The sequence below is a fragment of the Oryzias latipes genome, chromosome 9, assembly GCF_002234675.1.
Source record: "Oryzias latipes chromosome 9, ASM223467v1".
In the NCBI taxonomy this organism is placed as follows: Eukaryota; Metazoa; Chordata; class Actinopteri; order Beloniformes; family Adrianichthyidae; genus Oryzias; species Oryzias latipes.
The window spans coordinates 7,570,858-7,593,532 of NC_019867.2; the positions used below are offsets into that span (position 1 = coordinate 7,570,858).

The 22,675-nt window shown below is 37.3% G+C and overlaps 2 protein-coding genes across 2 annotated transcripts; both read left to right on the forward strand.

The window, feature by feature from the left end:
- The first annotated feature begins 99 nt into the window (after positions 1-99).
- LOC101159591 (chondroitin sulfate N-acetylgalactosaminyltransferase 1-like) lies at positions 100-7,890 on the forward strand. Its single transcript, XM_011478950.3, has 10 exons — positions 100-785; positions 2,340-2,925; positions 3,014-3,114; positions 3,212-3,390; positions 4,517-4,733; positions 4,818-4,919; positions 5,339-5,520; positions 6,988-7,082; positions 7,166-7,247; positions 7,353-7,890. The coding sequence occupies exons 2-10, from the start codon at positions 2,563-2,565 to the stop codon at positions 7,610-7,612; spliced, it is 1,581 nt and encodes a 526-aa protein (XP_011477252.1). The 5' UTR covers positions 100-785; positions 2,340-2,562; the 3' UTR covers positions 7,613-7,890.
- A 2,744-nt stretch (positions 7,891-10,634) lies between these two features.
- Positions 10,635-18,598, forward strand: LOC101159828 (phospholipid phosphatase 1). The gene is made up of 6 exons (XM_004072205.4): positions 10,635-11,026; positions 15,335-15,486; positions 15,567-15,847; positions 17,145-17,202; positions 17,374-17,550; positions 17,809-18,598. The coding sequence occupies exons 1-6, from the start codon at positions 10,969-10,971 to the stop codon at positions 17,941-17,943; spliced, it is 861 nt and encodes a 286-aa protein (XP_004072253.1). The 5' UTR covers positions 10,635-10,968; the 3' UTR covers positions 17,944-18,598.
- Positions 18,599-22,675: the final 4,077 nt, after the last annotated feature.

A 22,675-nucleotide genomic window follows, 5' to 3' on the forward strand; every position in this document is an offset into this window, starting at 1 on the left:
ATGTTGAATTTTGAGTTTTTCTAAAGTGAGAATGAAACAAAAAATACAGATTTAATTTTTAACTTTTAATCTCTGATTTATCCCAGATAAGAAAAAAATGAGATGATTTTCATTGAAAAAGACCATTTAAGCTTTTAATTTGAAGTTTTGTATCCATTCGACACAACCTTTAAGCCTTAAATAGGCAAAGAAATAACAGAATTTTATTTTTAAATTACATTCAACCAAATAATATTTTAAATTCTTACAGTCAATGTATTATTAATGAGTAAAATTGTAAACATCTACTCTTTACTGTTCTTTTTCATCTGTGTTGCACTTTAAGGTAACTTTTTTGAGTGATAGACAAACAAAGCTGTCTATCTCTATCCTGAGCATATTTTTAGTAATTTTCCACAAGTTTTTCTTACTTTTAAACTAGTCCCATTTACCTTTTTTTTTAATTGACCTTAAAGCTCAAAACAGGTTGCCAGTTTGGGGGTAATGAAGCCTAAAGGACGTTCTTTACTGGGTTTACCCTCTAATTTGGCTCAAGGACAGAGAGGAGCCCCAACTTGTCAAGTAATTAGAAATAACTCCAGATGGTGTGAGGTGTTGTAAGGATGGAGAAGTGATTTGTGGTGAGGAGATGGAAGGAGGGGGGGTGAGAAGGGAGGTGCTGGGAGAAGGTGGTGACCGAGCGGAGATGGTGTGCTTTAGTTTCATCAGCTTTCCGCTGTTACAAGGTTATGTTCTGCATTGTTTCCTCCCTGAAAAGGGATTTCCTCTGAGTTGAGCATCAGCTGGTGAGTGTCCCTTTCTCCTTCATTGCTGTTTGTGTTTGCATGCTTCACTCATGTGAGCGACTGATCCTGTAAGATTTACTAGTTGTGGGCTGTTCCGTTGTGGTCAAAGCATCACAGCAAATTTAAAGGTATACAAGACTTACAGGAGAGACGATCCAACCACAATTACATTTTTAAATAAAATAAAAACCTTCAAAAGTACCATATAGTATCCATTAAAATCTCTCCTGTCAACATTTTCCTGATTTTACAGGTTTGTAGAAGTGCATTTTATTCACACACACACTCTGCTTGTGTGAAGCATAAACAGGTCTTTCATGAACTCAGCCTGTACCTGAGCTGTGTAGAGTCGACTGTCCGGTGAATAAACTGGTTGTGGAAACGCATGCTTGCTCCGAGGGTGGAGACACACACAGAGAAATGCTTGTTTCTGTCACTTCCCAGCACTTTCCATTTTGTGGTGGACAAACTCCCTCAATGTCAGGTGAGGTGCAGCCAAACCCAGCCGTAGCAGCCATGATGGATCAGCAGCTGGATTGGGACAGAACCAGAAGTTTTTAAAGTGTGTTTGGCTCTTCAAACGTCACATGTGACTACCTTTAAATGATTATCAACATTAACCAAAAGGGACTGGGTTTTAATTTAAGCTTAAGATACAATTTACACAGAAAAAAGACTTAACATCACAATATTTAACCAAATTCACGTTCATATGTACACGTGCATATACACAAATATATGAACATACATATAAACATACACATATGACACTTTGATGAAAACTACCTGGAAAAATGTGAATTTACACAAAATGGTTAAAGTCCCACTCCAATTATCTTTTGATCTACTGTCTAAAAATTTGGATGATGCTGTTTTTCGGCCCAAATCAAAAAACCTGTGTAGTTTTCTGGGACAGTTACTGAAGAGCAGCAGTAATTCCAAATCGTTCTTAAATCGTAAAGCTCTCCGTTTACTCACTCTGGCGCTAGCTAACAGCCCCTCACGCCCCCAACCTATTATTAACGCCGCAACAAACATAGCAAGAAAAGGCGACCAATGTTGGAGGCTACTTTGTACAGTTTAGTGCCAGATGCCAGCTCAGACCAGGAAACCAACATGGATCTAGTCATCTACTAGTGGATGCATCAGAATGGAGCAGAGCAGGGAGCTTGTGGCCCTCCCAGTGTGTTTTGATCATCTTTTTCAAACGGCATTTTTTGTTTGCACCTGATTCACATCATTTTGAATTAAAAAAACATTAAAAGGGGATTTTGAGCTTAATTTTCCATATATGTCCTCCATCACCAGAAAAATCCCACAAGAACATGTTGAAAACACCAAAAACGCCATTTTTATCAAGGTGGGTCTTTAGTATTATCTCACTTATGGAAGGATATGATGAAATCAAATGTGATCATGTTTGAGGCATTTAACATGTCAAAACATGCAAAGAACTTAAAACTTGTTTTTTTTCTTTTTTTTACCAAAGAACTATGGGATACTGCTGAGACCTGTTGGTCTAAATGAACAAAAGCTTACTTTTTCTTGTTTTAGGGAGATCACTGGAGTTCAACTCAGCCCTGACACAGTTGCCCCTGGAGTTTTTATGTGGAGATGCTATAAATATGTTGCCAGAAGATTTCATTAAAGAGGAGAAAAGCAACTCTTTTTTTTACTTTTGCTAAGAAGAACGTCATCATAGATGTGTTTGAACGTTTTCTACAAGAGCTAGTTATACTCTTCAGGTGTACAAAGGCCCCTTCGAAGACAGTTCGTCATGTTCCGACGCTGGCTCCTGGCACTGATAGCTCGCTTTGGCCTCATTGGTGTGGGCTTCTGCTGCTGCCTGCTGCTCTTGTATCTACTGGCCTGTAAACCTGCTTCTAACAGTAAGAAGCCGAGTCTGCCTTGGCCTGAAGGGACCACCAGTAAGGAGGGATACATGGCTCTTCTGCAGGAAAGGGAGGATTCTCATAGGCATTACATCAACAGTTTGACGAAGCAGATCGCCGAGCTGAAGGAAGCTCTTCAGGAGAGGACGCAGCAGCTCCAGGAGTCCCTGGATAAAGCTAAAGCCAAGGGAATTCTGCCTCAGGGTCTGGAGAGTCTGCACAAAGCAACCATGCAGTCCGATTTGAAGGTAGAAGAGAAAACCTTCTTTATAGATGTTGGATAAATCTTATATGGTATAAAAGATGCTGAAGTGAACGTTGTTTTGTGTTCTTCAGGAGTTCTTCCGCTTACAGTTGAACCAGGCGGAGGTTACTGTAGGTGTGAGTCTGCCCAGTGAATACGCAGTGATACCCTTTGACATGTTCACCCTGCAGACGTAAGGGGGACAAAGATGCCCCACTCTGTCAGGAAGAGCTGGTGTGTGTTTTGCCTCCTGCAATTCTTTGTAAACGAGATATTTGCTTGTCTCATAGGGTTTACCAGCTGGAAACAGGCCTGTCGAAGCACCCGGCCGAGAGGCCGGTGAGGAAAGACCGCAAGGATGAGCTGATCAGCACTGTGGAAACAGCTCTGCACATCCTGAATGGACCCCAGCAACATCAGGAAGACACCAGGAGAAAGCACACATACTCCCCGTCAGATTTCATACAAGGTTCCTAACTTATCCAGACATATTTTTGTGTCCATGTTGTTATTTTTTTGTTTTCATTTAAAAAGGGATTGTTGTATCATTTAGTACCAAAGCAAAGACTAAATTTGTCTTTGTAGCAAAATTAACCCTATAGTTGTATCATATTTGATACACGCATTTCTGAGACCCCCATCACATTAGTGTGGTCCAAACCTTCCTTTAAAACGCATTGTTTAGAACGTAGTCCATGTGGCTGTAGTTCATCACTATTCCACTAGGGGCAGTAAAAGGGCTTTTCCTACTTATTTTAGAAAGGCTGCCACCGTGAAATCTCATTAACAGTTTTGGCAGGAAAGGTTTAGCCAATTGTAAAACGTTTTATGGTGAGAATAACTCACCTGTTGTTATTCCCTTTTTTAAATGACTACGTAGTGTAGTGAAAAAATGAAAAATGTTGATACTTAATTTTTTATAATGCACTTACACCATGTCAAAAATGCTTTAATTAAATTTGAGATAGTGGATTAATAAGGTGTTTTTTTTTCTTGAACACTTGTTAATTGTTAATTTGCAACATAAACTAACATTGTTGTTAGCAAAAACATACCAAATAACCCCAAATTTCATAATTGATCAATAATATAGCAATTTATTGTGGATTTTGTCAAAGGGTTTTAAAAAACATCTTGATTCTGGAAATTTTGAATTTTCTCTCAATTCTTTAACGAATAGGCTTTACAGGGTTAACTGACCTATTCAAAGAATGGACTCCAGAACAATTTTTATCCAACTACAATTAACATTTTAAGCATGTCTAGGAAACATTAAACCTGGGACACTTCTATCAGTCTGCTTAAATTGTGCCTTCATATTTTTCTGGTTTGAACAATTTTAACACATATTCATTTGGTATCTTGTTTTTTTACAAATGTACTTTTATTTAGCAACAAATTTATTTGAATGTGCTGTTTTTTGTTACTGGATAATGCACTTTTTATTTATTATGTATTATTTATTATTATTTCTTAAGGTTTGTCCATTGGTTGTTTAAGGTATTGTTGCATGGACCAGGAAGTACTTCTATTCTATTCTATTCTATTCCCTTTATATCTGCTGTGATAGCAGAGCTGTTGTCTCTGGGTTGCAGGGCTGACCCGCACAGAGCGAACCCGGGGCAGCACCTATGAGCTGGTGTTCAAAGGCGACAGCCCACAGGACTTCACGCAGCTCTTTCTCTTCCGGCCGTTCGGCCCACCCATGAAGGTGAAGAGTGAGAGTGTGAACACGCGTAGCACCGTCATCAACATCATCATCCCGCTCTCGAAAAGGATGGAGGCGTTCAGTCGGTTCATGAGCAACTTCCGGTACTGCTTGGCCACAAATAGAGGCTGATGTCCTGAGTCTTCACACGGGTTCCTTCACGTTTGTGTCTTTGTGTTTTGATTCAGACAAGTGTGCATCCAGCAGAACAGCAAAGTTCATCTCACCGTCGTCTATTTTGGTAAAGATGAGGTGGACCAGGTGAAAACTGTGCTGGATCAGACCACCAGGTCATTAATTTCAGTGTCTTTCATTGACCTTAAACACCCAAATCCTCATAAAAAACACACGTCTTTGCATGCGAGAACAATCAGAAAGGTCTTCTTTTGATTTTATTGGGACTAACTAACCTTTGCAATCAGTATTTTAATGAAATAATGATCACTCTGATTTGCCAAGCATTGCTTCCTGCCTTGTTCTGATTTCACCATGAATTCCATCTTCTATAAACGTGGAGGGACAAAATGTAGTCTATCTGTAACTTTCTGCTCTCATGTGTTTGTCTTTGCTGCTTTGAGACTGAAAAAAATACCTGTTGGTTTTTAGAGGCTATAAATAAACACAAATTTTGCTCCTCCATAAGCAAAAATGCTACTAAGACTTTATGAATGTTAGATTTAGATGTTTTTTCCTCCTTCTGTTACCTCAGAGAAACCCAGTTCAGGAGCTTCACTCTGATTCAGCTGAATGAGGTCTTTTCTCGTGGCCGAGGCCTTGAGGTCGGAGTCAGGGCTTGGAGGCGGCGGCAGAACGTTCTCCTCTTCTTCTGTGATGTGGACATCGTCTTCACTGCTGATTTTTTAACATCCTGTCGGATAAACGCCGAGCCTGGTGAGGAAAAACTGCTTTACTGCAGGCTCTGTGAAAGATTTTAACCTACTTCATATCCAGTCTTCCTTCACTAAACAAATTGGAGGAAAGACCAACTTTATGTTATTGTTATAGGTTAATGTACTATTTCACTGTACTTAATAATAGTGTAGGAGCAATTGCATGACTTTAAAATAACAGTTTGCACAGAAACTGTTCAAATTATGCAAAATCTTTTAAAAGTCTGGAAGGAAATTTGAAATAATGTCACAGCTTCACAAATGGGTCACAATTTGTTGGCCATTTAAGTCCTTATTTAATAAGCCCAGCAAACTGTTCAGGTTTGTCACATCGCCTCTTCTCTCTGGAGATCCTCACTTTTAGTAACCAAGAAGAAAAAAACTCATTTATCTAGTAAAGTATTTAGATTAAAAGAGGTATAGCAGAAAAAAAACTGTTCATAGGCCCAGAAGAAACACCCTTTATGTAATATCCTGATGTATTTCGACAAAACAAAACAAAAAAACCCAAACCACACCACACCAAACGACACCAACCCACACCACACTCACCCACACCACACCACACCACACCAAGCACAACAAACCACACCACACCAAACTACACCACACCAACCCACACCAAACCACACTAAACCACACCAACCCACACCAAACCACACCACACCAACCACAACAAACCACACCAAACCAAACCACACCAAACCACACCAACCCACACCAACCCACACCAAACCACACCACACCAAGCCAACCCAAACCACACCACACCAAGCCAACCCAAACCACACCACACCATACCAAATCAAACCAAACCAAACCAAACCAAACCAAACCAAACCACACCACACCACACCACACCCCACCACACCAACCAGACACAAAACAAAGCATAACAAAATTAAAACAAAACTAACCCCAACCCAAACCCCACCAAACCACAAAACAAAACATAAAAAAATTAAAACAAAATAATATTAAATACAAACAGTAAAAAACCAAAATAAAATGCAATAAGACAAAATACAACTAAATAATATAAAAGTATTGGCTAAAGAGGAAAAAAACAAAATCTACCATGATCTGGAAGTACCGTATAAAACATTTTATTAATATATGTTTGGCGTAAGAGCTACACATTAGGAAATGTCATGCTTTTTTATTAAAACAGTTGAGAGGTTTAAAGATTTAATGTATTAAGGTAATTTTTTTAAATAATAGTCGTTTTATTGCTTGAAAATTAATTATAGAGATTTTATTAACAGGTTTTTTGTCTCAGGTTTTCTTGTTTCTCAATAGCATCGCTAATGACCACTAGATGTCGCTCTAAAAAAGATAACAAACTTATAAAGTTGTTTTCAGTCATCTCATAGTCAGTAACTGCTTAGAGAGAATGTGAAGCCTTTTTATTAACCGTAATGTCACAACATGTTTGGTGTTTATGTGTCTGGACTGCTGTGTCTCACAGGGAAAAAAGTCTTCTACCCAGTGCTTTTCAGTCAGTACAACCCGGCAGTCATCTACAGGAACAGCACACACTCACCTCCCCTTCAACAACAACTGGTTGGTCAAAAACAAGACAAGGATCTGATGATCCCTGTGTCTTCTTGGGAGAAGATTTTTTTATTTCTATGTTTGTATCTCAGGTGATCAGTCAGGAAACTGGATTCTGGCGAGACTTTGGGTTTGGCATGACATGCCAATACAGGTCGGACTTCATCAACATAGGTAAAGGTGGATTCATCCAGAATCTTGGATCATCTGACTCCTCTGGTCAAAAAAAGTATGAAAACACATAGTATGACTCCATTTTTCCTTTACGTCTCCCCACAGGGGGGTTTGATCGCAGCATCAAAGGCTGGGGGCTGGAGGATGTGCACCTCTACAGGAAATACCTTCATAGCAAGCTGATGGTGATCCGCTCGCCAAGCCGCAGCCTTTTCCACTTGTGGCATGAGAAGAGCTGTGCGGACGAGCTTCCTCCAGACAAGTTCAAGATGTGCATGCAGACGAAAGCCATGAATGAAGCTTCGCACGGCCAGCTGGGAGAGCTCTACTTCAGACGGGAGAAAGGACCCCATCGAAACAGATGATTTTGAGATTAGATTTAGGAAGAGAGTAGAGACAATACATGTATTCTATGCAAAATATCATGACTGTTATTATTTGATATTTAAAAAAGGAGTATTGAACTTAAAAACTCATTTTTCTTAAATTAAAAACAATGCTGACGAGTCGTGAATGCAGAAAGCTGTCACAACACAAAGAGTTACTAAAGAACTTCTGACCTAACTCAATATTTTTTCTGTTTCTCCATAGGCCGATTGCTTTTTGTCATCAGAAAAAGATTAAAGAAATTATTAGAAAAATGAAAACACGAGTAGTGTTGTGCTCTTTAATCTTTATGAATAGATGCATATTTATGTTGTACTTTACAACGCCATCAGGGTACCAAAGTACATCACAATAAAAAGATATTTAAAATAGAACAGATTAGGGACAGAAATTTAACAATAGCATAAAATTACAAAAGACAATAAAATACACAAAAGACAGATGAGAATTCAATAAAATGACTAAAAGAAAATAAGATGCCACCAACAACAGAGTATTAAAAATCATTTTTAAAAAGGTGTTACAATAGAATAGAATAGAATAGAAAATACTTTATTTATCCCCATTAGGAGAAATGCAGTTGTCCTGTACTCATCACACATACATCTCTTAAAATTTAAAATAAAATGAATAATAAATATCTAACATGCTTCCTAAAACATTTTATAAAACTTTATTATAAAATCAAATGACTAAGTATAAACTCTTATTTTAGTTGCCATTTAAAACGGTTCAGGTCTGATGTCATCTGCACTTCTGCAGAAATGTTATCCAATAACTGAGGGCGGACAACGGGAAAAGCACCGTCACCCCAGTGTTTCTGTCGGGACCTGCATGGCCACATGAAGCAGATGCTGGTTGGCAGACCCTAAAACTCTAGAACGGCTGTGAAAAGTTCAAAGCTTTGTCTAGTTAACTGAGGCAAAACCATGAAGACCTTTAAAAACAAGCAGTAAACATTCAAACTGAAGTCTGAAACTGACAGGGCGCCAGTGAAGTGAACTGAGGATTGGAGTGACCTGCTGTACTCCAAAATGACTGGTGTTTTAATTATGTAGTGAAACTTATAATTTAAAATAAATAGGCAGGTTTGGGGAAAACCCTTCCTGGAAGTCAAACTAGAAAACAATGTTTCCTCTAAAGCGCATTTTCTGTCTTGATAGACAGCCGTGGTGCAGAGTAGAGCGGTCGACCTCTGATCAGAAATCACTGGTTTGGTTCCCACCCAGCCTATGTTTAAAGGGTATTTGGGCGAGACTCTGAACCCCGTATTGCTCTTGATGCACAGGTTGGCATAGTGTTGGGCAGTGGAGCCAAGTATACGCCATTTACCATTTAGTCTCTTCTATCATGTAAAACCCCAAAAAACAACAAATCCAAAACTTTTCCATTTGCTATAAGCACATTCTACATTGTCAGTGTTATTTCCTGATTAAATCTGTTCTTATAAAAACCAACGTGAGATGCCTCGTGATGTCAGAGTCCTAGAAAGTATTTCCTACCAGTGAAAACATGCACCGTTGAGGTTCTCTGACTGCGTACAATGAGGAGGGAGGGGCAGTTGTGCGTGAGCCGACATTTCTTCCTCCACCCTCCACTCTGCATAAGGCGTGCTGCCTTCACGTGCACCTCGGAAAATCGAAGTAATGCTTTTTTTTTCTCTTTCACTGTAACCCAAAGCTCTGGTGGCTAAAAGGAGATTTACGTTTAATATTGAGCCCTGCATTGTTTGTAATTTGAATGATGAAACCTTGAGACATTTGTTTTTCTGCTGCCAATATCCCATTAGAAATTGGATTAATCTTAAACTTTACATTCCCCCTTTTTTGCTTCAGATGTATTAACATTTATGAGTAATTTTGATGATTCATTCTCAAATGATATTATTTTATGAAATGGCAAATATCGCATCCATTGCGGTAAATGGAGAGGCAGCAAACCCTCCTTCCCACATTTATAAAATTAATTCAAAATATGTTATAGCTCATTTAGAAACATGCAAATCTGGAAAAAATAGTGGCTGTACACTTGAAATAGACTTTACATACAAACAAATTCAGATAGAGCCATGTATGACTGAATGCTTTGTGTCAAGTGAGAGGTTTGGTGGAGGGAGAATTGTGGTGTGGTGTTGTTTTTCACAAGAATCATTTTTAGTTTCAGTGAGAGAAACTCTGAATACTTTGGGATCTTGATATTGAGATCTTGGGCAATTTCATCCTTACAACTTTGTAGGAAACTTTTTCCGATGGTATCTTCCTGTTCCAACATGACTGCACCAGAGCTCCAAGCAGGTCCACAAAGACGGAGATCATTACTTTGGTATGAAAGAACATGACTGGCCCTGCAACAAGTCCTAGCTTAAACCTAAAGGAACTCTTCCGGGATGATCTACTACAAAAACTACAAGGGGGATTTTTTTTTGTCCAACATCAGAGTTGAACTTCTGGGAAAATGACCAAATATTCCCACAAACACACTCATAACATGGTAGAAAGCACTCTCTGACTGAGGAGTTGGGTTCCAAACCCAGTGGGATATGAATTTGATGTCACCTAAAAGAAAAATTAATGGTGTGACTATGTAAATAGAGCCAGATGGGTTTCCGTCAGACAGCATCCAATCTTTTTTTTTCTGTGTTAGATTATCCTACATGAATGTTTTTGTTTGTGTGTAAATAAATAAATCACAAGTCAACTAAAAATCAGAACAATTAGTACTTTTAGCCAAAAACAAAAAGGTACATCGAAGTGGTAAATATTTCAACCTTTTTTCTAAATGGAAATATTGTACTTTTAAATTGAATAATTTTACATAAAAACACATAAATGCTTAAATTTAAAGAGACAGATGTAAACAACTATGCTGAAATGTATACATGTGCTGTATGACTTACGCAGAAAGAAAGGCAACATATTTTGCTAATTTGTTAAAGCGTGAACGGTGAGAGTAGTATGATTTCCCAGTGGTACCTGAAGGCATCATTAATCAGAATAGCTCTTGTGTGCGTGGCTCGCCGGGGATGTCTCATCAGCTGACAATCGCTGTTATGAGGAAATCCCCGGGAGCTATGATAGTCCGTAGGGAGCTGGAAGGGTGAGCGTCCGTGTGCTGCTGGTGTCTGTTTTTAGCCGCGAGGAGTTTTTGAGCATCGCTTTCGTTTTTAACCCATGATTTGGCAGTTCGCGGAACCATCATGACACTGGTAGTATGTTTTAACTTTGCGCTGGAATAGCGACACAAATGCGACAGACTAGAGGCTGCGCGTCTGCCCCCACTAGAAGCAACAGAACGCGACGTTTTTTCACGGACTAGAAAAAGGAGAAGAGGAAATATGTTCCAAGCCACCCGCGTCCTCTTCATCCTGTTCGACATTACCTGCCTCCTTCTGGGTATGTAAATCTATCTTATTCTTCTTATTCGTTTTTTATTTGACGTTATAACTCTAGAGTGGAAAGGTTAGTACAATTAAAAGCAGTTTCTACTTAATTGTAGTGAATCCTGTCAGTAAAATCCGTTCAGTTTCCCAGAGTCAGACAGGATGGAAATGTTTCCACGCTGCGCTTTTACGCGCAAACCTGCGCTTTTTGCTTCTCACCGCTTGGAATGCAGTCACAGCTGGCAGGAATGCTGCTGCACTCAAAACTGCTCCCCACGATGTTGGGGCTATTTAAAGGGGTCTCAAGCACAACCCAAAAAACAAATAGACATTGAACTTTGCAGCTGCTGTTCAGGAGAGTCTGGAGCTGCCCGTTAAGCCCCAGAAATCTTTCCCCACGAATAATCCACGCTCTGTCACTGTACTCAGTCAGTTGTGGTTTGGATTTGTGGTGCCACAGCAGTCCTTTGCTTTGATTTTTTCTTTGACTTTATCAAAATAGATTCCAAAGCTACATTTTTTTGCAGTGGTTGTCAACTGTTTAGAGCCACATAAATTAAAATAATACAAAGAAATGTTATTTCACATTTTTTGTCCAGTAGACTGCTAGGATTTTGCTTAAACTTTTTTGAGAACTCAGTGAATGAAGTCCCATTTGATCTGGTCGTTTTTGTTACTCTTTTCACAATACAGTAGGGTTTTGCCTCTTTACCTCTCACTTGATTACATGCACATCTCCAAATATGGTCCACAAATCGTTACATAAAAGATACAACTAACTTTGTGGCAATACAATACAGTCCAATTCTTTGCATTTATTTATTTTTATTTTATTTTTACCAAAATGGAGACAATCTAAAACTATGAAGGGTAATGCCTTTTAATAGAGAAACTCTTTCTTTCCTGACTGGCACTGTCTATTTTAAGACACAAAAAGTCTTTGACATAACAGCTTCAAACATAAAAATGTAATTTTGGGTCTTTTAGACTGTGTTGCTCTTTGTGGTTAATTCTATCTATCTATCTATCTATCTATCTATCTATCTATCTATCTATCTATCTATCTATCTATCTATCTATCTATCTATCTATCTATCTATCTATCTATCTATCTATCTATCTATCTATCTATCTATCTATCTATCTATCTATTATCTATCTATCTATCTATCTATCTATCTATCTATCTATCTATCTATCTATCTATCTATCTATCTATCTATCTATCTATCTATCTATCTATCTATCTATCTATCTATCTATCTATCTATCTATCTATCTATCTATCTATCTATCTATCTATCTATCTATCTATCTATCTATCTATCTATCTATCTATCTATCTATCTATCTATCTATCTATCTATCTATCTATCTATCTATCTATCTATCTATCTATCTATCTATCTATCTATCTATCTATCTATCTATCTATCTATCTATCTATCTATCTATCTATCTATCTATCTATCTATCTATCTATCTATCTATCTATCTATCTATCTATCTATCTATCTATCTATCTATCTATCTATCTATCTATCTATCTATCTATCTATCTATCTATCTATCTATCTATCTATCTATCCCTCAGTTAAAGAAAGAAAGTCCACAATGCTCACTGAAATGACTCGAAGCACTCAAAAGTAACAAAAAATTAAAATGTATTGAACATCAAATCAAAATCATCCATTACTTTTGAGTTGTTGATTAACAGAATTATTTAAAATAACAAACTAATGAAATAGGGCTGGACAAAAATGATGGTACCCATAACTTAATATTTTGTTGCACAACCTTTTGAGGCAATCACTGCAATTAATCGGTTTCTGTATTTGTCAATGAGCCTTCTGCACCTGTCCACAGGTATTTTGGCCCACTCCTCATGAGCAAACTGTTCCATCTGTCTCAGGTTTGATGGGTGTCTTCTCCAAATGGCATGTTTCAGCTCCTTCCACAGATGTTCAATGGAATTCAGATCTGGGCTCATAGAAAGCCACTTCAGAATAGCCCAACGCTTTTCTCTTAGCCATTCTTGGGGTTTTTTGCCTGTGTGTTTTGGATCGTTATCCTGTTGGAAGACCCATGACCTGCGACTGAGACCTAGCTTTCTGACACTAGGCAGAACATTTCTATCCAGAATGCCTTGATGATCTTGAGATTTCTTTTTACCTTGCACAACTTCAAGACACCCTATGCCAGATGCAGCAAAGCAGCCCCAAAACAGAACTGAGCCTCCTCCATGTTTCACAGTAGGGACAGTGTTCTTTTCGTTGTATGCTTCATTTTTGAGTCTACCAACATAGAGCTGAAGTGCCTTACCAAAAAACTCCAGTTTTGTCTCATCCGTCCAAACGACATTTTCCCGGATCTTTGTGGCTTGTCAACATGCATTTTTGCAAATTCCAGTCTGGCTTTTTTATGATTTCCTTTCAAAAGTGGTGTCCTCCTTGGTTGTCTCCCATGAAGTCCACTCTGAATCAAACAACAACGAATGGTGCGATCTGACACTGATGTACCTTGATCTAGGAGTTCACCTTTAATGCCTTTGGAGGTTGTTCTGGGCTCTTTGGATACAGTTCCAACTATCCATCTCCTCAATTTTTCATCAATTTTCCTCTTCCTCTTCGTCCAGGGAGGTTGGCCACTGTCCCGTGGGTCTTAAACTTCTGAACAATATGTGCCACTGTCGTCACAGGAACTTCAAGCTGCTTAGAGATGGTTTTATAGCCTTTACCTTTAAGATGTTTGTCTATAATTGTATTTCAAATGTCCTGGGACAATTCTCTCCTTCTCTTTCTGTTGTCCATGTTCAGTGTGGTTCACACCTTTTCAACAAACAGCAACGTGACTATTTGTCTCCCTTTAAATAGGCAGACTGTCTGGTTATGGGTGTGAAAACAGCTGTGATGTCAATTAGACATACCTGAGTTCATCATGACCCCCTGGGCAATTAGGTCTCAGCCTTTTATGGAGGTACCATCATTTTTGTACAGCCCTATTTCATTCATTTGTTTTTTTAAATAATTCTGTTAATCAAAAACTCAAAACTGATGGCTGATTTTGATTATTTAATTTTCAATAAATTTTAATTTATTGTTGCTTTTGAATGTTTCAAGTCATTTCAGTGAGCATTGTGGACTTTTCTTTAACTGAGTACCAACAATTTTGTCCAACACTGTATGTAGATAGATAGATAGATAGATAGATAGATAGATAGATAGATAGATAGATAGATAGATAGATAGATAGATATGTGTATGTATATATGTGTGTGTATGTATATATATATTTAGTTTACTAAAGTGCCCTAAAAAAAGAGGTCAACATATATTTAGTGTGCACAAAGAATATGTGTGAACATCTTTTTGATTCCATCACAGGAACATTAAAAAAAGGCAAACAAAATACACAACAGAAAGAGAAACTGACCAATTTTACCAGAAACTGATTATTTATTTCCTGAACAATTTACTTTATGATCAAGTCATCTATTTCTGGTAAATTTTATACCCTTTTCCCCCAAATAATCTTGTTTATATCTGTAGTTTTCAACCAATATGACTGTTATTCCCAGTACTATATTGATTTGTTTTATTTTTATGAAGCCTTTACATCTCTACAATAGTCATTTTGTGCTTTGCTAAAAAGTTTTTCTTTGTTTCTAATCCCTGTATCGTATCCAAAAAATCAAGAGAGCCTTCCTAAATAAAATAGTATTTTATTTTTTGTGATTTTAAAGTTAATCAGATGACTTTTTCAAAACAGCTGCAGTATATTCTTTATAAAGGAGCAACTTCTTTTGCAAAACGCTGCAATGATGTTTGTTCCTCTGAGCTTTTTGCAAAAATGTGGGGATTTTGATCACTTTCAATCCTGAGGAAGTTCCCCACTTCTCTCATGAGTAAATGTATTTGTGTGAAACCTTTTCCTTAAATTAATAATATAGCATAGCTTTTGGGAGGCAACTTATGAAGAAACATAAGACAAAGCAACCATGACCTATTTGTTTATAAAACACTTTGCTTTTAGACTGTTTAAGGGCTGCCTTAAAGTAAAACTAAAATAAGACTGAGGAAAGAAAACTTTCGTAAATCAGAAAAACAGGAAGAAAAGTTAACCAGAATGCAGGAAGAAAAAGCAATGAAAGGCAGACACTGGTTTCCTTACAACCCACTTATTACTTGAATTTTTTTTGTTTTTTTAGCATGAACAACTATGATGTTATGGATCCTATATTTAAACTAAAGTTGCACCTGCTCCTATTCTGATATACAGTTCTACAACTTGAAACCTGACCTTTGTTCTTGTTTTTACACAGTTGGGCTCCCTTTTTTTATTCTAAATATTCAACGCAACCCATATAAACGGGGTTTCTTCTGCAACGATGAGTCCATCAGATACCCCTTTAAGGGGGACACCATACCCGACGTGCTGCTGGGGGGAGTCATGATCCCCTTCACCATAATTGTAGTAAGTCAACTACATTCTCTCCGGTCTTTGTTTGTATTTACAGGTCAGAATATCTCACTGTTGACCTGCTCTTGTTACAGATTGGGTGTGGGGAATTCCTGTCTGTCTACCTGTCTCTCATCAAGAACCAGTCTTTGGGGAGGAAGTATGTGTCATGTGTGTACAAAGCCGTTGGAAGCTATTTGTTTGGCGCAGCTGCCAATCAGTCTCTGACGGACATTTCAAAGTACACCATTGGCCGTTTACGGCCAAACTTCCTGGCAGTTTGCAAACCGCAGTGGGACCGCATCAACTGCAAAACAGGTGGATACATAGAGAACTTCACCTGCACCGGAGACCCGTTAATGGTGCAGGAGTCTAGGTAAGGATGACAAAAGAACCACATCAAACTGTTGGGAGCTTTTTGATGAGATCTCAACTGTACGCATCTAATGTTACGGTACAATCCGGTTCTTCCTGTTCAAACATTCTTGTCTTTTGTAAGCTGTGACGCGATGCCTGATGTGAAAGCACAGAGGATGTTGCTTTGTGAACCACACAAACAATGACGCACCTAAAATTAGGAGAGTCCATGTTGGTTTGAACAAAAAAAAGCAGCCTCTGCGATGAAAATTGTGTTTTTGGTTTCTTGTGAAACTTAGATGATGATGGAGGACATATATTAAGAAAATTAAGCTTAAAACTTCTATGTCTTTAGTCACATCTTTTTAAATCAGCAAATACAGTTTGACGACGAGTTTATTTGTGATAGAAAATACGCTGGGTGGGCCACAAGCTCCCTGCTCTGCTTCATTCTGATGTATCCACTTATAGACAAATGGATCCGTATACGACTTTATTTTGTCTCACCTGAGCTGAAATGTGGCCCAAAACCGTACGGCTGGATAGCTGCAATATTGCTCACCATTTTTTGTTGCGTCGGTAATGTTAGGTTGGGGGTGGGAGGAGCTGTGAGCTAGTGGGAGAGAGTGTAAATACAGAACTCCTAACAACAGGGCGGGGAATTGGAGGCGGCGTTGCTTAGCACAAAGTCACGCCCACAACTCAGAAGTGAATTTCTGCCGCTCTGCAGAAATTCTGTCCTAGAAAATGACAGTTTTTTGGATTTTGGCCAAAAGCAGCTTTCTGGTAATTAAAAAACTTTAAAATAGCTCAAAAGGGAAACGGAGTGGGATTGGGATGAAGACAAATCCAAGACAATTAAAGAACAACAGACTGGTTAGAAGAAGAACAATAAGTAAAAAGCGGAAAAGTTGTCTTCATGAAAAGCATGGATATTTTTTTTATTTGTTCCTGTTTGAATCGAGAACATCAACAGAGACCGAAAAAACCTGAGGTTAGACAATTACATGATCAGCAAACTGATGCCTTCAGTGGAGCCCCGACTTTGTAAATTGACATTTAGGCATCAAATATAATTAATATTATTATTACATTTTATTACATCAAAAATATTCAAAGCATAAAAAAACTCTATTTATATGGTCCTTTTCTTTATTTGTATCTTTTTGTTCTTATTTAGTTCCTGAATCTTGACAAGTTTATTTTCCAAGAGCTACAAAATGTTTATTATAGCAGGCAAAAAAACTGGTATTAATGGTTAGAAACAACAGTATTTTACTTAATGCTCTGACATTTATGAAATTTTTCTCTTCCAGACTCTCCTTTTACTCCGGTCACTCGTCCTTCTCTATGTACTGCATGATCTTCCTTGTGGTTAGTAAATCATTTTCACACAATATATATATATATATAAAAAGTAAGATTAGTTGGATCACAGTCTCTAGAAACATGGTTCTTTAAATCTTGGTGTCAGCAGTGGGACTTGCATACAAATTCTATTCAAGTGTCTGTTTCCTAATTAGCTGTTGTGTTTTTGATGTGCAGTTCTACACTCAGGCCCGGTTAAATTCCCGGTGGGCGAGGCTGTTTCGGCCCACGCTACAGTTTTTCCTGGTTGTCACTGCAGTGTATGTGGGCCTGTCCAGAGTGTCGGACTACAAGCACCACTGGAGTGATGTGCTCATGGGTCTCCTGCTAGGGGGATCCGTTGCTGTTTTTACTGTAAGTTTGTGTTAACTGGTTGTAAAACTGGATGCAGTAAAAAAAAAAAAAAGTAAAAGAATTGTAAAAAAGTTTCATATTCTATAAAGTCAACAACAACATTATTATTTGAAATACCTAGCAGCAAATGAACAAAGTAGCCCCCCTTTTTTTAGTAACAATATTATTGAAAGCACTGTGTTTTAGCCAGTTACATATATGATTCAGCTCAAATATGCAAATAAATGAACTCGTCTTCATTTTACTTGCTTTCTGCAGGTGTTCTGTGTCTCTGACTTCTTCACACAGCCAGTAAACCCTGTGGTAGCACAGGAAGAAGAAGAAGAAGAAGCCCAACAAACCAATCCACAGGACCACTCTTCCAACGGGAACCACTACGGCACCACGGACTAAAAAAAAGAAACCCCATCTACAGTAATCTTGTAGAACTCTTCATTCCATGTGATGGTTAAAAGAGAGTGTGAAACACAAATGAACTGCAAGCCTTACATATTCACTGCTGCCAATGAAAATGGATGTGTTAAACCCAGTTTGGCTGCTGGCTTCAGCCTTTAGCTGCTGACTTGTTCTGCTTACAGACACATGGACTCAGCATGCACTTAATCAAGATAAAGAGAATAAGAAACTTGTGCACAATCTGGTTGGTATTACACATGAAAGCTTACATGGGCAAAAATCATCCTTTATTTTTTTTTGGTTGAGGTTATTGCTTTGTTTTATTGTGAATGAATTGGATTTGGCTTAGATTGTGCATACTGCAAGCAGGCTTGTAGAGGCTGGATGATACCTGTGAATAATGTCAAAGACGACAAAACAGAGGTTGAACTGAGGAAAAAAACATTTAAAATGCATTTTATAAGAAGACTTTGCCTTAGATTTATGCTGATGCCTGCTCTTATTTTACTTTTTTGATGTATTTTTCTTTTTTTTATTGTTTTAAGCTATTTTCGTCTGTACAAAAAAATAAAATTGTTCTCAAGATCCCCAATGTATTGAGGAGAACACACGGAAAATAAAGAGAATTCCCACTCTGTTACTTTAAAACAAAGAAGTTGTGTGTGTGTGTGTGTGTGTTTAAAAAACAAAGACAAAGTAAAAGATGAATTATGAATCATGACTCAGAGCATCGAACAAAAACCAGAACAACACAGATGTAAAGAGAATTTTTGTTTGGTTAGGAAGGATTTGTCAGTCTTTGCCTTAAAAATATATTGCATTATGCTGAAAAATATATCATATGTATTAAGAAATATATATTTCAATATATCAGCAGCTTACTCATATATTTCAAAAATCTATATTGCAATATAAGGATGGTTAACCTATTTATTTTATTTATTCACATATATTTAAAATTCCTTGGTGTTCCAAAATAATTGATTATTGAAATATTTCTTTTGTTCGTTAGGCAGGAACTCCAACTTACATTTCTTTAATATAAAGAGACGGATTCACCACATGTGGTTATATAATAATGTATGTCATGGATTGTAAATGATTATTTACATAATCAAAAAAGGAAAAAATTCTTTGAGTCACAGCCAAAGATATTTATAACATCATATAAGACTGAACATATGATGCTTTATGTTAAAATATATTATATAAACAAATATATTTATAATCCCCTTTTTAATATACTTATGTAACAATATGATAAGGTGGGAATAAATATACAGTCATATTACAGGACATTTTAGTATAAATCACAATATATTACAATACTTTGATATATTGAAGAATATAGTACTTCCATAGTGAAATATATTGTCAATGCATTGATGCTCAATATATTGAGAATTTTATTATTTTCGCTGCAAAAACTAACCCTAATTTAAAACGTATTCATTCATTCATTCATTCATTCATTCATTCATTCATTCATTCATTCATCTTCCGTTTGTTCCCTTTCTGGGTCATGGGGCTGCAGGAGCCTATCCCGGCCACTTATGGGCGAAGGCAGGGGAGACCCTGAACCGGTCTGTCACAGGGTCACAATCACACACCCATGACAAATAAATTAGTTCATTACACTGCAAAAACTAAAATTTTTAAATAATAAAAAGACCTTTGCTTGAGAAAAATTATCTTATTTTCTGTCTTGCAAATAAAAAATTCTTAGCAAGAAAGTTTTTCAACAGCAAAATAATCTAAGAATTTAATTTTTAAAATAAGAATTCTTGATAAAAAGCCATTTTTCTTACCCCTTTGGTGGATTTTTGTTTTTTGTTTATTTGAAGAAAATCAGCCAATGGGGTAAATTTCTGAGGGGCCTGTTTGTACAGTGTGTCTATAGAGTTTGAATAAAAACTTATATTTGAACAGTAAATCATATCTATCAACTTGAAACAGTAAATACACCAAAGCAATACAAAGAAATCTTGACCTATATAAGTTCTTGCAAAAGAGTATTAGTTTCAACATGAATTTCAAATCTGTTTCAACTCGTGCAGCTTTGTTATTATAAAATACAAAGAGTCATTAAAATGTAAGGCATATTTTAAAATTCTTTGTTCAGTCCCATGTATAAATGATTTACATTTCAAAACTTTGAGGAAAGTCTGTACCTGCATTAGCCGTGTCTGGCACATTCCAGATTTACGTCACAAGTGAAAATAGTCTCAGCCATTCTCGTGGTTTTTGTTCTTTCATAGTCCAAATATTTTAAAAAAATCGAGCGGCACAATTGCTGTCACAAGATGCCATTTTACATTTTTGGTGTTTTTCTTCAGTTAGTGTCTTTGTCTTGACTAAACTCTGTTAAACTTGAGCAAATTTGATTTGGGAAGACAGCCAGCTCTGTTTGTTCACGCTGCAGTCGAAGACACAGACTTCATCTTGGAATTTGTTTTGTTCAGTTGTTTGTAAGAAACCTCTGGCATGTTGTGAACCTGTAAAAATAGATGCTTTAAACTGTGACAATCCACTATAGAAAAAGATCACTTTTTCATTATACGAGTTTATTTAGGAAAGGGCTCCTTACTTCAGACTGACCATTGCTTGTTTTGTGTTGTCTGTTGCTGCATAGAGCTCTCTCTTACTGTCACGCTGACATGAACAATGCTCCATTCATTCTGTCACATGTCTGACTCTATCTTTAAAAAAAAGTCTAAACAAATTCTAAATGCAGTTTACCCTGAAATAATTTTACTGACATACAAGGTTTCATACTGTAAAGCTCTGTTGTGTATTTCCCAAACTACAATCAACCTTCAGGGAATCAACTCCGTGTTTCAGTTTCCTATACAACATATATATATATATATATATATATATATATATACACTAGACGTTATGCATTCCTTTTTGATCAAGCTCATGTAAGGAGAGCAGGGGTGACTTTTAGGCTGCTGTGGGTCACTTTGAAAACATGCAGACCGACTTTCAAACCACTACCATCACCTCTTCACTGTAAGGACAAGACAAGGAGATAAGTCTGTATTTTTTTGTTTGTCTCTTTCCTTTCAGACTCTTCTTGTCACAACAGATAATTACTGATTCTGGTTCTGTTGGAGGTTTCTTCTCAATCCTCCTTTTAGAAGGAGTTTTTCCCTCTCTACTGTCATATTTTGCTCAGTTTGGGACTAAACTGAAAACCCTTTAACCCTTGTGCTATCCTAGGCACTTTAACATTGGGAGTTGGGTCATCTAGACCCACTAAACAGTGCGCTGAACCTTTTATCTTCAATGATTTGTCATCTTCACTGGTGTCCATGGATTACATGAAATCTTTCCACCTTTATCCACCTTTGTCATGGTAGAGATAACATGTCAATGTAAGGGTGGGGTCATCTAAGATAGCACAAGGGTTAAGGAGCCTCTCAGATGGAAATGGCGTTTTTGACATGTTCTTCTGGCATTTTTCTTGATGGAGGACATATATAAAGATAGTAATGCTTAAAATTGTATTTCTGAGTATTTCTTCATTCAAAACGTTGTGAATCAGCAGCAGAAGAAAAATGCAGCTTGAAAAACATTGTAGCTATGGCATAGAAAATATGCTGGGTGGGTCACAAGCGTTTTAATCTGATGCAACCAGTTGCAGACAGACAGATAGTTCCATGTACGTTTTTGATTTCCTCGTCTGAGATGGAATTTGGCTCGAAACTGTACGGCTGCCTTGATATTGCTCACCATTTTGGGGGGCTGTAAGCTAGTGGGAGAGCGTGTAAACATGTGATAGGAGGTTGGGGCAGGCTTGCGCTGCGCCTACAACTCAGTGGTGAATTTCTAATCAACTCCTGCTGCCATGCAGAAACTTTTTTGATTTAGGCTAAAAATGGCATAATCATAATGATAAGACCACTCGGATCAAAAGATGATCGGAGTTGGACTTTATGATAATCTATCATTTATGTGGGATATTAACATACTATTATGATAATATGGCTTTATTTGAATTATTAAAATGGATGTGGACAATATCAATCAAAAATAATTAAGTTCTGTTTAATATTCTTTATTCACTGGGAAGTGCTTTGAAACCAGTTTGTGAACTGACGCTTTTCAAACCTGATTATATTGAGCTAAAATCTCACGACAGTCATTGGAACTACGCCCTTTCTTTTATACATGTTTTGCACAAACTCAAACTTTATGTCTTTGTGTAGCGCCTTTCGCTTCAACTATGCATAACTGTGCATTTCACACTTCCTGTTCAGATCAGCTGATACCGAGAGTCAGTAAACAAAACACGAGAAGCAAACACTGATAGGCAAACTCTTTTAAAGAAAGAGAGCAGTCAGAATCCAGTTTTTAGATACACAAACGTGTTAGGACGTCTTTAAAATGCACCAATTACTAACCACTCGACTGACAAGAGAATGTGATCCTGAAGAGATGCAAGTCTGACATGTTTGTTAGTTAAAACAGAGGCTACTGACCTCTTCATGATAAGATTTACTGGTGGATTAGTGGTGGAGGGGAGACCGAGGTCAGTTTCTGAGGTGAAGAAACAATGTGAACAGAGAAAAACAGACATTTGTAAATGTTATTAGAAATGTGCAATATGCAAGATTCAAATTCATTAACTAAAAACTAAACTTGAACGTCCAAGTGCGCCGAGGATTATACATACTTTATGACGTGGTACTGGGGAGGAAAAACAACAAAGTAAAAATTATTT

Excerpts from the sequence above, each read along its gene's own strand:
- LOC101159591 (XM_011478950.3), top strand. The coding sequence starts at position 2,563 with ATGTTCCGACGCTGGCTCCTGGCACTGATAGCTCGCTTTGGCCTCATT. Across the intron at positions 3,391-4,516 it reads CCCGTCAGATTTCATACAAG|GGCTGACCCGCACAGAGCGA; the intron begins GTTCCTAACTTA and ends TCTGGGTTGCAG. Across the intron at positions 4,734-4,817 it reads CGGTTCATGAGCAACTTCCG|ACAAGTGTGCATCCAGCAGA; the intron begins GTACTGCTTGGC and ends GTTTTGATTCAG.
- LOC101159828 (XM_004072205.4), top strand. The coding sequence starts at position 10,969 with ATGTTCCAAGCCACCCGCGTCCTCTTCATCCTGTTCGACATTACCTGC. Across the intron at positions 11,027-15,334 it reads CATTACCTGCCTCCTTCTGG|TTGGGCTCCCTTTTTTTATT; the intron begins GTATGTAAATCT and ends GTTTTTACACAG. Across the intron at positions 17,203-17,373 it reads ACTGCATGATCTTCCTTGTG|TTCTACACTCAGGCCCGGTT; the intron begins GTTAGTAAATCA and ends TTTGATGTGCAG.